This window comes from Erythrolamprus reginae, chromosome 1 (genome assembly GCF_031021105.1).
Source record: "Erythrolamprus reginae isolate rEryReg1 chromosome 1, rEryReg1.hap1, whole genome shotgun sequence".
NCBI lineage: Eukaryota > Metazoa > Chordata > Lepidosauria > Squamata > Dipsadidae > Erythrolamprus > Erythrolamprus reginae.
Window position 1 is genome coordinate 204,166,204 of NC_091950.1, and position 17,189 is coordinate 204,183,392.

The following is a 17,189-nucleotide window of genomic DNA, read 5'->3' on the forward strand; positions in this document are numbered from 1 at the left end:
CCATATATACTGTATATGTATGTACACACATACACAGCTCTTCTAAAACTACACATTCAATCTCACTGCATTTGGAAAAACACATCCAGAGTGTACTTTCTGCCACACATTTAACCATAATGTCTGCATGTTAGAACAATACACATGACGGTTAGATCCAGGAAATGTCATGGATTGAGTAAAATGTAGTGAAATTCACTCAACAATACTCTTGCTTAACAACCAAAGTTTTGGCTCAATTGTGGTGATAAGTCAAGGACTATCTCTGCCTTCCTCTGCATGTTAGCCTTGTCCTAGTAAACTCCTTCTCCTTTCTGGCAATTTTCCTCTCTGTTAGGGGCACCAAAATAATCCAGACAATGCAGCATGGACTAGATCAGTGTTTCCCAACCTTGGCAACTTAAAGATATTTGGACTTCAACTCCCAGAATTGTTTCAAGTTGCCAAGGTTGGGAAACACTGGAGTAGATGACCTCTGAGATAATTTCCAGCTCTAAATTGCTGTACTGTTTCAAAGTGTCTTCTGAAGCCACCTCTAGTGGCAGGGTTTGTGGTGTTTCCTTCCTCTTCTTCCTATCTCTTTCTTTCTCTCTCGTCTCTCCCTTCCTTCCTTCCTCATTCTTTCTTTTTATTTTTCTTTCTTTCTTTTTTCTTTTTTTCTCTTTCTCTCTTTCTCTGTCTCTTTCTTTCTCTCTTCCTTCCTTCCTTCCTTCCCCCTCTCTCTTTCTCTTTCTTAATACCCTATATGAGCCTTACTGATTTATATAAGTGGATTTTATTAATATATATTTTCATGTGATCTGCTACCTATGCTATAAGGAGCATGCCAGCAAAGGATTTAGAACTCTTGGATAGCTTATCAATTGAATGGTTAATGTCATGGAGGTAATAAAAATGATGCAGGAGGCACATTAAATCATTTGCGGTTTTTTGTTAATTTAGACTAGGAATCAGCAATTTTAAACACTTAAAGAGTCATTTGGACTCATTTTCCACAGAAAACAAAATGCCGAGAGCCACAAGACCTGGGTGGGCATGGCCAACCCGACATCGTGCACTCCTACCTAGTCACACGAACCCCTTTACATCTTTATTCCTTCCTTCCATCCTCCCTCCTGACTTTAACTTCCTACCTTTCTTTCCCTTCCTCTTACTTCATCTTCCTTTCTCCCTCTTTCTTTCCTCCCTCCCCTTCTCTCCCTTCCTTTCTTTTTCTTCCTTCCTTCCTTCCTCTCTCTCTCTCTCACACACACACACCTGGTCTGAGCAGAAAGTAACTGTTATTACAGAAGTTTTCATTTCTCTCTATAATATACCTGATACTAATCAATACCCTCTCTTACTTAAAGCCTATACACTTTAAAGGGCAGCCATTTGGAGCCCTACTGGAATGTTTGTGGGGGTCACACATGCACCCACCATTCAGCATCGTGCACATGCACAGATTCATGGCCCAAAGCTGTCCTGGCCAGGAGCCACCAGTAGGAAGAAATCCTGCTGGAAGGAAAGCAGCTTGTCAGGGAGACAATGCTCTCCCGTTGCCTGCGTTACCCACTGGCCAGAGTCTCCCAGAAAAGCTAATCTCCTTCCTGCAGCTCCTGTGGCTCTAGCCAGGATTGGCCACTGCCACACAGGACCTAGCCCTGTAGCTGCTGGCAAGCTGCATCGGTAGCAGCAGCAGCAGCAGCAGCAGCAGAGGTGCCTCCATCATTTCTGGCCGGGATCTGCCAGTGGGAAGGAATCCTGCAGGAAGGAGAGTTGGGGGGACAATGCTTCTGCACCGCCTGCGTCGCCCACTTGCCAGAGTTTTCCTGACGAGCTGCTTTCCTTCCTGCAGGATTTCTTCCCACTGGCGACTCCTTGCTGGGATTGATGACCAGGGTGCCTCTGCCGCTGCTGCTGCCAGTGCAGCTGACTGGCAGCAGCAGGGCTGGGTCCTGTGAGGTGCGGCAGCAGGCAATCCCGGCCGGGAGCCACCAGTGGGAAGAAATGCTCCAGGAAGGAGAGCAGCTTGTTGGGGAGACTCTGGCAAGTGGGCGATGTGGGAACATCATCTTCCCAATGAGCTGCTCTCCTTCCTGCAGGATTTCTTCCCACTGGTGGCTTCTGACTGGGATTGACCACTGCACCTTGCAGGACCCAGCCCTGCGGCCGCCAGCCAGCTACAGCAGCGGCAGCAGTGGAGGTGCCCCACACCTGATGGATGAGTGCCGCACTATTTGGGCCCACCTAGCATGGGGGTGCTGTGGCTGCTGACTTGGGCAGCGAGATTTGGCTGCTGCACATGTGCAGAAGTTGAATCTCGTATGCATGGTGCATGCACGGGCGGCGGTGATGGAAATGTGCATGCAGCTCCATTTCCGCTGGTGAAAAATTCTTATCTCTGCAGAACTGATGTTTTACTATGGCTTGGGAACCATTAAGACACCTCCTTTAGGCTTGGGAACCTAGGCAAAGACACCCAAAAGAGGCTTGGGAACCTTGTGTAAGATGCCCACCTTCAGGCTTGGGAACCTGTGCCAAGTGCCCCACCCATGGCTGGACATGCCTGGCTAATGGGCGTGACCGCTTGGCGATTGGCCACCATGGACCAACGCCTGTTTAAAGCACTAATTGACTTATACAGCCATTAGAAACATCAATGGACCTGTTTCCTCTATCATGCAACAATACTGACAAACCCCCCACTTTTTCGGACCCTTATTTGAAACCTGGCCTCACCCTTCCATTTCCTAACAAACATTCCTCTTTTTAATATTTTTGACCGCCTCTCTGCTCGCCAAGTGCCGCGGGGAAGGAGGGAGAGAGAAGCAGGCGGGTAGCAGCCACTTTCCTGCTTCCCTTCCTTCCTTCCCGCTGATGCAATTGCAGAGCCACGCGAGGTGGCTGCGGGAACAAAGCGTTGTGCCCCCCTGACGGCGTTCGGCGGCTTCCAAAGCAGTGCTGGGCAAAAGAGGGCAGGCGGGCAGCGGCGGAAGGTGAGAGGTGCCTCTTCGCACGCTCGATCTGCCGGAGAGCCGGAGAAGGAGGTGTCCGGACCCCCCACCCCCAGCAGAAGCCAAGGACCCCCCCCAGCCGAGCCCGGTGCAGTCGCCACCCAGTCCCTCTTGGCAAAGCTCGCCCCCAACCCCCGAGGTCCTTGGGCCGAGGACGCCCCCGCTGCAGATCGAGTGCGCAAAGAGGCACCTCTCGCCTTCTGCTGCTGTCCGCCCGCCCTCTTTCACCCAGCGCCACTTCAGAAGCTGCCGAACGCCGTCAGGGGGGCGCGACGCTTTGTTCCCGCAGCCACCTCGCGTGGCTCTGCAACTGCATCAGCGGGAAGTAAGGAAGGGAAGCAGGAAAGCGGCTGCTGTCTGCCTGCTTCTCTCTCCCTCCTTCCCCGCGGCACTTGGCGAGCGGAGAGGCGGTCGCCTCGCCTGCCACCCCACTCTGGGGGTCCTTGGCTTCTGCTGGGGGTGGGGGGTCCGGACGCCATCAGGGGGGCGCAACGCTTTATTCCCGCAGCCACATCACGTGGCTCTGCAACTGCATCAGCGGCGGGAGCCGGACCCAGCCGCCGCCCCCCCGCTAGCTGATTTTGATTTTTGGGCTTGCACGCATTAATCACTTTTCCATTGATTCCTATGGGAAACAATGTTTCGACTTACGAGCTTTTCGACTTACGAGCCTCCTCCCGGCACCAATTAAATTCATAAGTCGAGGTATTACTGTATACAGGTTAAAAAAAAATTACCGGTAAGTTAAAGCATCAAGGGAAATTACCAAAAATGTTGATTGGATAAGACAAAAGCACCCTCTCTCATGCATAGAAAATCAATTATGTTGTTAAACATTTACATATAATACCACATAAGTTAATTTAAATAAACTCTAAAGAACCTGTGAGCATAAAATTTAGGATGTTAATGAGGAAAAAAAATCATAAGGTTATTTAGAGTCCATGAAGAGACAAAGCAGATGTCAATCAACACTAAAGAGTTACAGTATCTATATTATTAGAAGACAAACTACAAACATCTTGTTAAGACAAATACAGGCCTATCTTAGCCCAACCTGAAGAGCAAAGACAGTTTATCTTGCAGGGAATATTAGAAAGTATCAATCAATCCATACATACATACATACATGCATACATCCAGTAATAGAGGAAATAATTTTCTACATTCCAGTCTGCAATGATTTGATAAACTATTAACATAATTTTAAAAGAAGAAAAATAAATTAAAATACAAAAAAAGCCATGAACCAATTTTTCCTTCAGCATTAGAAAATATATCAGTTTGCATTATCCAAAATTTGGATGCACTACCACTGCCTAGCATGGTGCTTTATTTCTATACGATTGTGCCTAATGGAAATTCTTTTCTTAAATATCAGATTTTTGGAAATGTGTAGGAAAATACAGGAAAAACCACATGAGAAAATAATGTGCATATTTGTGTTTGTATACATGCATTAATATATGCATGTTTGTGATCCAAATGACTTGTGGCTTAAGCATTGAAGATATAGAAAAAATGGCAACAAGACTGAGCTCCTTGCTAAGAATAGCAAATATTTTTTTTATTTAAAGTGGCCAGTCGATTTTATTTTCACTGAAAATAACATGTATGCATTCTGACCCCAAAATTGTTTCCAACTGCAGCTGTTTAAATGACTTTCTCATTTTTACATTTTTTTTCCATGAGTCATATGGGTGGTACTGATGCTTTGCGTAGAATTCGTCCTCTTGGGAAGAATTACATGACATAGCTTGCATCCCGGACAAAATGTCACATTTTGAAAATATGTTCAAAAGTTATCTTTGCCACTAAACCATATACCCTCTCTGCTAAATAACATTTGTTAGCTTAATGTTAACGTTTGAAAGAAAAAGTTTAATCTTCCATATGGTTAGAAGATGCAGATAATCCAAGCTCAGTCTTAAAGCCAGTATTGAGGAGAACAGATGAAGGAAAGAAAGAGTGGAAATGAATGGAGAAAGTTGGCATTTGACCTCCGTGCTTTAAATACGTTGAGCAATATAAATGTTATATAAATTCAATCTAAGTTATATAGATGGAATTAATATAACATTTATATTGCTCAACATATTTAAATGGAGATGCTCAAAAGCACAGCCACTTTATGATCTTGGATGGTACACAAAATGATCATATACAAATGATGTGGACTAAAAAGTCCATAGTTGCACTGCTGGTGAGATTTTGGACTTCTGTGTTAAGACAAAGGCAGGGTCAGCACAATGTTCAGAAATTTTTGTTCATTAAGATGCTGCATTTTCACTTAAATAAAGGCAAGAAGTGCCATACTTTTCTTTTCTAGGCTGGCAAGTGTGCTTCTTCCTTGGCTCTTGCTCACTTTCTCAGTCGTATGATGGAGGATTTGCAGTAGATTGCAAGTCAGTCTTGCTTGTTCTTGGTACTTCAGGAATGCTCTTTTTCCTTCAATGGACCAAAACAAGTGCTACTTGTACTTAAAATTATTAAACATTCATCAATTGTGTATGTATCTGTGTGCCCAGGACAAGCCTGTAAGGGTAGGAGAGGAGATTAGTGAAGTTATCAAGATCAACTAGGCTATTCTGTGCATTGCTTCTACTGCAAATTTGCAAAACCTGTAAATTTATTGCAATGGAAAAAAATGTCTGTTCCATAAATCAAAGAGAGAACATTTTTAAATAGCCCTATTTCTCAAATTAAGCTTTGTGTGCAGCTGAAGTTAATATTGGCAGTGTGAAGAAATCTTTTAGTGGTGTTGATAGAATGGAGCAGGAGTGACAGGACCACAGAATAAAGGTTACTAAATTCCTCCCAGTGTGTTCCTGTGACTTGATCTGGCTAATTCCATTTCCTCACAATGTTGTCACTGTTCATTTCAATTAGTAACAGCATTAATTGTCTCAGCCATTGGAACTCAGGACCCTACAGTGGTACCTCTACCTACAAACGCCTCTACTTACGAACTTTTCTAGATAAGAACTGGGTATTCAAGATTTTTTGTCTCTTCTCAAGAACCATTTTCTATTTACAAACCCGAGCCTCCAAAACTGTAACCGGAAAGGGCAGGGGGAAGCCTCCGTGGGGCCTCTCTAGGAATCTCCTGGGAGGAAACAGGGCCTCCACCCTCCCTGTGGTTTCCCCAATCACACACATTATTTGCTTTTACATTGATTCCTATGGGAAAAATTGTTTCTTCTTACAAACTTTTCTACTTAAGAACCTAGTCACAGAACAGATTAAGTTTGTAAGTAGAGGTACCATTGTATAACCACTTGGATTCCTTGAATGATTTTTATTGCTGGTAGGGTAAATTGACAAAATCTTGGGGAAAAGTCTTCAAAAGCAGTTTTAGTTCAAGTTATACTTGATGTAATAAAGGCTGAGTTGATTATGTTTCATATTTTCCTCTGTAATGGTCCTCTTTGTTCTCAGAGTCTGCTATCTGTTCAATCACACAATAATGCATTCTTCCCAGCCTAAAGGGAGATACTGATTTTTTTAAAAATCACCTACTATTCAGTTTGTGGTATTTTTGTTAAAAAAGAGAAAGGAAAGGAAAAAATTATTCACTTCACTTGACTTTTTCTGCAGGGCTTTTAAAAGTCAGAATCAAATCAGGTGATTTAACCAGCTGAATTGATCAGCAAATATGCTAAAAATATGTTCCTCTTATGTGGGGATCATTTATCGCCAGGCTATATTCATAATGCAGACCAATGTACTGTAAGTAATATCTAAAATCTTGCCACTGTGAATAAAATGAAAGTATGTCAAGCTGGTTTTATTATTGATGTTTCCAACATAATTTTCAAAATTGCCCCATAAAGTGTTCTTCTCAATTCTGCAAGCTGTTTTTGCACATGCTGTTCTAAGTACATCTGCATTGCATGTTTTGATTATTTAGCAATGAAGTTAATTAAACTTAATGAGGTTGAGTGGCACATGGAAATTTTCAGTTGTATGACTCTACATGCTTTCAGTGGGATGCATGACACCTCAAAAGCTGTTCTTCAGTTTCATCATTGAGTTGAATAAGTTTTATTTCCCAGATAGTTTGGCTAAAGTTGCAACCTAAAGGATATTTACAATTTAAAAAGTACAATTATTTTAGAGACAGGGAGCAATATCAGGTTGCTACCGATATAGATGAGGATGGCGCACGAGTAGTGAAAATTGAGCTGTGTGTGCAGCTTTGCTTCTGCTGCGGGTGTGTGCACGCATCCTAGTGAGATTTTGCTTCTGTGCATGAGATTTTGGCAATTTTTGGCTTTTGTGCATGCACAAAAGCAAAAAAAAATCACCAAACTATCTCTCACACACACATCCCCTCGCAAGATTTTGTTTCTCGCGCATGCACAAAAGGGGACGTGTGTGCACGTCTGCAGCAGAAGCAAAGCTGTGCACACAGCGCACTGGTAGCAGCGGAATCGGGAATCCACCCTGATGGGCAGCTACTTTGTTAAAGTTGTAGCTCCTTTTTATGTTATGGTTGTACTTACCACTATTTTTTTAAATTAAATTTTTAAATTTATTTTAAAATATAGAATATAAAACACTCACACAACATATAACAAGTGTTCAGTGATTGGTGCCCACCAGCAGACAAACATTCACACCCCACCACCGAATTGGGGGTGTTTCTTATACACACCATTTTAACTCAAGAGCAAAATATCTATTTACATATTATAAAGTGATTCCAATTTATTCGTTGTAGCTTGGTCTCGGATTCTACTAACCATATATCGTCTTACCTTGTTCCAGTCACAAATCAGTTTCATTAACCAAATTCATCCTTTTATCCATAATCTCAAATTGAATATGATACATGCATAGGATGTACCGGTACCAATTTTGCATTGTCCATTTTGTCGCATCCTTCCAACCCAAGACTATTATCGCCATGGTTGTACTTACCAGTATGTGGAAAGTGTGTTTTGTTTTCACATATGCCCTGTGATTTTAAAATTAAGAAAACATTTTCTTCCACCCTGTGGGCTTGCCATAAAAAAATGTGCATGTTGTGTCGAAATGCACAACAAATTGTTTAGGTAAATGTGCCCATAACAGCCATACATCAGAATAAAAGGGATTAGGAAATGAGGCACAGTTCACAATGGGAATAAATAAATGCATGTTATTTCCCCTGAAATGTCTCCAGCATAGAAAAGGTGATATTTGTTTATAGCCTTTAAAAAGAGATTGTGAAGAGTTCATTTATATTTTAATGACATGGTTTTCATAAAATATTACACATTAGAATTTCCTAGCATTTTTCTATCTGACTTTCTGTCAAGAGATTTCTGTGGAAGGACAAGTATTGCGGCAATTAATATATTCTAAAGAAACATCTCTTCTTAATATTTTTTTTATCTTCCTAGATGGAAAAAAAACTATTTTAAACAATGTTGCTTTCTGACCATTTCAGTGTTTTTCATGTTTTACCACTTTTGGTTTCTCGTATAGGTTCTTATAGGACAGTACCTTGTGTAGTAGGTATTGATTCAATGCATATGGGGTACTGTCCTACACTATTGTTTGATTCTGACAAGCAATAGCCAACCAAGCTTCCCAGCTTTTAAGAGGTGCTATGTTTTAGTCTTGCCATTTTTAACGCAGGGGTTTCAGTAGTGCAGTTCTCCTTTTCCACATGCATTCTTTTTAAACTTTAAGTTAGTTTTTTGACTCTTGGATAAGTCCCTAAAGTTTTCTTGTCAAGATTCCAGAAGTGCCTTTTCATTGCCTTCTTCCTAGGGCTGGGGGAGAATAACTGGCCCAAGGTAATCCAGCTGGCTTTGTGCCCAAGGTGGAACTAAAAGTCTAGAACTCACAGTCTTCTGGTTTCTAGCCTAATGTCTTAACTGCAACACCACATATTTTACGGAAAGAGTGGACTTTGCCATACAAAGCTGTATTCTGCTTAATGATACTGTGTGACTCTCAGAAGTGGGTCAATTCATATTTCACATTGACCCACAGATCAAAAAATAGAAACTACAAGCTGCATTCACACATCATGTTATGTCAGACCAAATAAAGTACAGTAGTGGATGTGTGAACCCTGTCAACATCACAGAGAACATTAGGGAAAAAGCACTGAAAGGAGAGAGAGAGGCAGATTCTGTGACAGCTATTCCCAGTCTGTTTCCCTCTCACCCCCAATTCTTTGCCGAACATGACGTAGTCTAAATGAACAGTGTGCTATATTGTAATGTTGGCTTTCCCATATCTTTTAAACAAGACTCCATCTACCATACAGATCAATAGTTGAAAACATGCTGTACAAGATTGAATAAACTGAGCAGCATTTGTGAGCCTATAGATACGAGCAAGATGCTTTAAGTACCACTATAACTACCTGCTCTATTATCCCTTTTCCTCCAGATCCAGGTTCCCAGGCAACAGAGGGTGGTCATGTCATCAGCTGACTTCCAAGATAACTTTACTGAATACTTTGAAGATTATGAGGAAGGTGAGCCACCTCAGGCCCAGGCCTACCTCAGTCATGCACAAATTGCTTCTCTCGTGCTGCAGATGACAGCTTTTCTCTTAGGAGTACCTGGCAATGCAATAGTTATTTGGATCATGGGCTTCAAATGGAATAAGACAGTTACATCCATCTGGTTCCTCAACTTGGCAATTGCAGACTTAATATTTCTTTTGTTCTTGCCCCTGTATATTGCATATATTATCATGGGCTTCCACTGGCCTTTTGGGAAATGGCTGTGCAAAGCAAATGCTTTTATTATCTTGCTCAACATGTTTGCCAGTGTCTTTTTCCTGACAGCAATCAGCCTTGATCGCTATGTCCATCTGATCCACCCTGCCTTCTCCTATAGGCACCGGACACTTGGGAATGCCTATATCCATGTTTCACTCATTTGGATTTTGTCTACAGTTCTTGGAAGCCCAGCACTGTATTTCAAAGACACATTTCTACTACCCCAAAATATCACCATATGCTATTACAACTTTCACCATGACCATGATATTACTGTATTCAGACATCACGCACTTATATGGATAAAGTTCATCTGTAGCTATCTCTTTCCACTCTTAACCATGATTGTTTGTTATTCCTTTCTGGTCAGCCAGGTTAAAAAAAGTACAGTATTAACCTCCAGCAGGCTCTTCTGGACTATTCTTGTTGTGGTGGCGGCTTTTTTTATTTGCTGGACCCCATATCAAATATTTAGCATTCTGGAACTGGCAGCTCATCATAACACTGCTTTGCATGATTTGCTTGAAAATGCTATCCCTCTTTCAACGGGCTTTGCCTTCATTAATAGTTGCCTGAACCCTATCCTTTATGTCCTTCTCAGTAAGAAGCTCTCATCCTGCTTCAGTGTGACATTCTCAGAGTTGGTCAAACACACCCTGTGGGAAATCAGCCGATCTGCTACAGTGAGTGATCAGGGTCAGAATTCGCTGAGTCTGCAGTTGACTGAAATCCCAGTGATAGAATGCCCTCTGTAGGAAATTTTGCAATGACTGCATCCCTCTTTGTAAATTAAATTCAATTTAGTGATGAACATTAATGCAGCTTAGAATAATGTAAATGTATGGCTGAAGGCCCCAACGTATGGCTTGCAGGTATAATAACTCAAAGCTTCAGCAATTAGGCTTGGCCACTAATTATCCTTTAGGAGTTATAGGAGAGTAATTTCAGACTGGAAAAGCAGAGCAATATAGAATAATCTTTGCTTTTCTATCAGTTTCAATGTTGTGAACTTTTCTAGGCTGAGGTTAAAAATGTTAGCAAGAGAAACACCTCAAGAAGAAAGAAGACATTTTGTAGAAACTTAAGATTTCGAAGTACATTTTGTGTCATAGTATTGCCTTATTTTTATCATTCCTCAAAAATAAAAAAGGTATCAGTGGGGAACTCATGGCAGACTAATAGTCCTGTGCTATACATGTATGATGAAGTGTTATGATAAATATTGTCTCTTATATGCCGCCCCGAGTTTGCAGAGAGGGGCGGCATATAAATCCAATAAATCTAATCTAATCTTTATGCTGTCTAAAAATGCACTGTGTTACAATATTTATAGTAATATGGTACAGTACTGAATTATAGTACTGTAGTGATACAGTTCTATATTTACCATGCTGGTAGTACCGATGAAAATGTACAATGTAAGCAGAATTTGATCTCTTCTTTTGTTACTGTTGTTGCTTGGATATAGGCATCTGCATATATTAAAGCACTTTTCTGTTATTGCTTTCAAGGTGGTATCTGAATTTTCCTTAATCAATTTTAAACTGATGTAAGTAACATTTCAACACATATTCAACAGATCAGTTTCTATTTTTCTAATTTATAGCATAATATCCATGTTCAAATAAGCATGATTACAGTTACATTTTTTGCTCCCAATTTCCATTTTCCTGGCAAATATATACATAGAAGTCAACATGATGACTTTGCCAAAATAAATCATTACTCAGAATGGCAAATGACATTGAAATATAAGAATGTCTTTTTAAAATCTTAGATGCTTTGACCACCTACCAAGTTGGATGATCACATTCTATTATTGATGGCAGATGTTTTAGTTCAACACCCAGAAACCCCTATTTGGAAGTGGCTGGATTAGATTAACATCTGTCATCAGTGCCTGAATTCCACATCACTACAAGTCATGACTAGATGGATTATGATAAAATGTGATGTGTGATTCCAGTCTTAATCTAGGCTTCCTCAATCTAGTATCTTTTCAATTATGTTGGACTCCTAGACTTTCTCTGTTAATTCATCACGTTCCATCTTTTATAGATTATCCAGAATAGCTATGAATTTCATTTTTTGGTATTCAGTTTTGAGAGATTCTATCCATTTGAATGCATATTTAAGTAAAGAGACATAATGGTAGAGGAGTTGTTCCAGAGCCCTTTCTTTCCATCCATAGTATGATTGCCTCCTAGTTACCGTACCATTTGAGTTAAATCAATCAATTGATCCTTAGTGGGCTGCTGGTAGAAAGCTTTGGAAAGATTCAAATGGCTTACTCATTCCTTAAATCTAAAAAAAAATGCTGTCAATGTTTTGACAGCAATTTTATCCCTGGTCAGAGTTAAAGTATTGTTAATCACTTATTTTATATCTTTCTGTTAAAGAGATCCATAAGTTTATATAGTTTGTTCGGATAGATCTCTTCTTTGAGGATTTTTTTTTTTGCTGTTTCAGGTCCCAGCGGTGGCGGGTGGGGTGGACACAGGAGGAAGCCAACAAAATGCTAAAGCAGAGGTATTGCACCTGCTTTTCCATGTGACTCAAGTCAGCACATTTTTTTTAGAAATAACACCTAGGATGGTAATTTCCAACCCTCCCTGTCTCAAAATAAGATATTTTGCAGTAATTAAAAATAAAGTGCAAACCAAGCAGTTTAAAGTCTCTCTCCACAAGCAGCCAATTTAAATTGTTGTTCAGCCCTAAAACGTTATATTGTGTATTATGTGGTACACAAAATTACAGAGTATGTTTTTTGTTTTAAATTTGATTACTGTCTGTTTTAATTCCAAATTATAAATTTGGGAAGTTCTACACTGCTCTGAGTCAGTATGGTTATATGTTCTATAAACTATACAAGTAAGTAAGTGAGTGAATGACTATATTTCCCCCAATTCCAAAAGAATAAAGTTTACTTTCATTTGGATTTTGCCATGTTGCCAAACTTAATGGTTGGGGGAGGGGACAGCTTTAAGAATATTCAGACAACCCTGTGAATAGTTTTGGAGATAGCACTGACCATCTCTTTGCACAAATAGAAGAAAATTAACTTGTCCCAATACCATGAAGTGCTGGAGTTAGAGATAAGGCATTTCAGGATGCTAAGATGTCTGACTGTTTTATATAGTTTTCCAAGCAGCAAAAGATAGAAAAAAGTAACAGCACTTTTATTGGTGAAGTCTCCCAGCAAATCCTTAAGAACATCCTGATGACACAACCTAGATGCGATCATGTACCAGTAGGGGATAATGTCATATATAATCCTGGCTGTGTGAATTGGGTGAGATCATGTAGGCATGAGAGGTCTGTTAGGGGTAGGCAGTTTGCTGCATATAACCTTCACATAACCTCTATCTCTACAATAAAGAGACATAAGCCTGAACTAGAATTGGTCCTTTAAATATGGGGTTTACTTACAGTGGCAGTTCCCCACCTTTAAGAGTAACAATAATACTGCAGAATAGAAGAGAAAGATTTGGAGAAAATCACAAAATACAAGGACCTGGAAAGAAAAGTAGGCCAAAAGAAAGCAAAGATAGTACCAATACTAATAGGCCCCTCGGGTGCAATCACAAAACAATTGGAGCACCATTTGAACACCATTGACAAAAGCACTGACAATTGCAAACAGCAGCTTCCTGTGATATCTTAAACCCATGAAATAACAACATGTCCTATCCCAGATTCTTGGGAAGGACTTGATAGGTGGATAAAAATGCTAAATCCTATCTAAACATCTGACATCTGAAAGCTATACTGCTTCGTTGATTACCGATTAAAGCTGGGGTGGTGAACCTATGGCTCACGTGTTCTAGTGGCATGCAGAACTATCTCTCCGGGCACATGAGCTGTTGCCCACTGCGTTTCTGGGTTCTGGCGCATCGGACAGCTGGTCTTCACACGTATGGGAGCACCAGAAACTGGAAGAGCAGCTGCCCAGAGCATGCATGCACATCAGGTGGTGGCTCTTCTGGTTTTCAGCAGACATGTGCATGTGCACTCCTGTTTTGGCACTCAATGCTGAAAAGGTTTGCCAACACTGCATTAGGGCATATCTAGATGGTTCACCATTTATGCCTTCCTTTCTCTACAGCAGTGTTTCCCAACCTTGGCAACTTGAAGAGATCTGGACTTCAACTCCCAGAATTCCTCAGCCAGCAAATGCTGGCAGGGGAATTCTGGGAGTTGAAGTCCAGATCTCTTCAAGTTGCCAAGGTTGGGAAACACTGCTCTATAGCAACCTAGTTCAGTGATGGCAAACCTTTTAGGCACCGAGTGCCCAAAGTGCACCCTTCGTATGCACCCACACCCTTCGCATGTACCCGCACCTCACCCAAACTGCGAGGTGTGGGCACATACGCTCACGCTCTGTGCCCACTCCCCACACATGTGGCAGAGACCTGAAGACCAGCTGGCCGGTGGGAGGCACACACGCATGTATGGCAGAGACCCGAAACATCTGGGGTGACAGCGTGCATTCTCACAGAGAAGGCTATGCCTGCCTCCTCTGGCACATATCATAGGTTCGTCACCACTGATCTAGTTGATTTAGTAGACATGCAAATTCAAGTGGCTTCCTTGATTGAATACAAATTGTTGAAACACTTGGTTGATCTTAATTTAGGTGGCTGAGGCAAGAAGTAGATATAGCTTCCCCCAATGTAAACACAATCATTGAGGTATCAAGAACAAATACCTACCCTAATGAGCCATGAACAAGTATGGAATTTTAAAATAGCCGAGGGCTAGAAGGAAAAGACTGCACTCTAATTGGTATTGACTGTAAACTAACAGGACAATTAATCCATCCCACTAGGACAAGTTCTGCAGTTAAATGATGCTGTCTTCTTTTTCAAACAAAGTCTTGAAGATTTCAAGTTCTCTTAGCTACCACGGTATGAATAAGATTTAGATGGAGGATACTGAATTAAGACCTGTTTCCTCCTCAGGGCAACTTTTAGATTTCTTATGTGATGATAGGGCTGGGAGGGTGCACACAAGCAAGGAGACCCTCCTCAAGCGAGTGGCCACCCGCCCTTTACATGCCTTTGCTACACTTTGGCTGAGCCAGGTGAGCCCGGCTGCTCGTGCGCACACTCCCAGCCTTGCCACAGCCAGTCAGGTGGTCACAAAAGGAAGAGTGGGAAGAAGTTCACCCAAAGGAAAGCCTCTGCCATGGCTCGTGTTCTTTCCTCAGCCAGCTGGATTTCCAAAAAGTTGCCAAGAAGAAAGGAGAAGTGAAGCAGAGATCACCAGGTTGGCCCAGCTTCGGTTTTCTGAGATAGAGAAGATAGAGAGAGAGAAGGCGGTGGGGAAATAGAGATAGATAGAGATACAGAGAGACAGAGAGAGAGATACAGAGAGGACACTTGGGTGCCAAAATGGGAGCAAGTGCCACTGTTCTATAGGTTGCTATCACCTAGTGTAATGGCAAACCTATGGCACGTGTGCCACACAGGGGGCATGCGGAGCCATATCTGAGGTCACGAGAGGCATTGCCCTATGTCAGCTCTAGCACATATGCTTACACCAGTCAATTGGATTTTCAGCCTTTGTTTTGCTCTCCCCAGGCTTCAGGAAAGCCTCCTAAAGCCTGGGAATGGCAAAAAACAGCCCAAAGGGCCAAGTGGAACTTCAGAAACTGACTTCCCGTTGGGCTGTTGAACTGTTTTTCGCGGTTCCCAGGGTTCAGGAGGCTTTCCTGAACTCTTGGGACAGCAAAAATCAGCCTACCGGAAGTCCAGAGGCTTCAGCGAGGCCTGTGTGCATGCAGAAGGTGGTTGTGCACATATGAACGGTGTTGGGGGGTGAGGGAGGGAGGGCATTGCATTATGGGTCCGGCACATGCGCACTCACCCTTTTGGTACCTGAGCCAAAAAAAGTTCACCATCACTGACCTAGCACTTAGATGGAGCTTTGTTGCCCACATTTTCTAGCCTTAGCTTTCCTTGGACTCAATAGTACAATATTATTTGCCCTGTGCATACTATAGGTTAAATGAAGAGAATATAGATTACTAGTAGAATGTCTGGGTTTTCAGGAGAGAGAAAAGTCCTTTCCAATCAAGTTACATCCTCTAGAGACCAAGACATCCGGGCAGAAAATATTCAATTCCAGTCAGTCCATTCAGTTGCTTTTAAAACTTTTAGAATATTTTGCCTAGGCCCAATCTTGCCCCAAAAGAATAAGGAATATGGATTTCTTCTTCACTCCAAGATTCCTCTGCATGGGGTTGGGGTGGGGGTAGCAAGAGAGGAACTGCTCAGGACTGAAGCCCACACAAGGATCAAATTCAAATAAATCCTTGCCTGTCTGGATGCCAACATTTATATCTTAAATGTACAGTAGATTAACAGGACAAAGAAGTAATCTTGAGTCATGCTTGCATCCTTGCTCAGAAAACAATCCTTTTTGCACTTTCAGTGCCAAAGGGATAGACTGAAGAAATGCAGTAAACAGATCTCAAAGCAACACTTTCAAACATACCTTTGCATCAAAGCTTACCACAAACTGCTTCAGCAAGATCCAAAAGAGCACATATCCCTAAGATTAGGAAGCCAACTAGTAAAGCATTAAAAAAGCTCCCCAAAGGCTCCATAGATAGAGACATAAATGGATGCAATGTTCAAAAGACAAAGATGAACAAACACAACTAAAAAAGCAGAAGCAGCCAACCAACGAGCCTTCCATCATTTTTTCAAATGCATTCCAAGTCAAAAAACGCTAAAGGTCCCCTTATCAACATAGAATACGATAACTGCACTGATGATAGCTTGTGAGACGGAGGTGTTCATGTGTATGGTATCCTGATAATTATGGAGCTTTCAGAATCATGACGATGACAACACATTTACTACATAAAGGCATTTGAGATCTCACGGGATCCAAGATCATTCAAAGAATGCAGTTAACATATTCAGCAGGTCAGACAGACCAATGTTATACTACTATGTACTTTTGGGCATTTTATGCAACCTTTATCTATGAAACAAGTATTTTTGCCTTGATTTATCTGATGATTCATTTGTTTAAGTGCATGGGGCATTTACAGTGGGGGAAAAAAGTACTGTCAGACGCCAATTGTGCAAGTTATCCCACTTAAAAGGATGAGAGAGGCCTGTAATTGACGTCATAAGTAGACCTCAACTATGAGAGACAACATGCAAAAGCACATCCAGAAAATCACAGTCTGATTTGGAACGAATTTATTTGCAAATTATGGTGGAAAATAAGTATTTGGTCACCTACAAACAAGCAAGATTTCTGGGTCTCACAGACCTGTAACAACTTCTTCAAGACGCTCCTCTGTCCTCCGCTCTGTCACACTCCAAACTCCATTATAGTGAAGACCAAAGAGCTGTCACAGGACACCAGAAACAAAATTGTAGCCCTTCACCAGGATGGAAAGACTGAATCTGCAACAGGCAAGCAGCTTGGTGTGAAGAAATCAACTG

General features: G+C 41.6%; 1 protein-coding gene across 1 annotated transcript in view; it reads left to right on the forward strand.

The window, feature by feature from the left end:
• The window catches only part of CMKLR2 (chemerin chemokine-like receptor 2), a 30,634-nt gene extending 19,401 nt beyond the window's left edge, over nucleotides 1-11,233 (forward strand). The window contains exon 5 of the mRNA XM_070731986.1: nucleotides 9,387-11,233. Coding sequence (XP_070588087.1) covers nucleotides 9,417-10,478 — 1,062 coding nt within the window. The 5' untranslated portion in view covers nucleotides 9,387-9,416 and the 3' untranslated portion in view covers nucleotides 10,479-11,233. The remainder of the gene's footprint in view (nucleotides 1-9,386) is intronic.
• The last annotated feature ends 5,956 nt before the right edge of the window (nucleotides 11,234-17,189 follow it).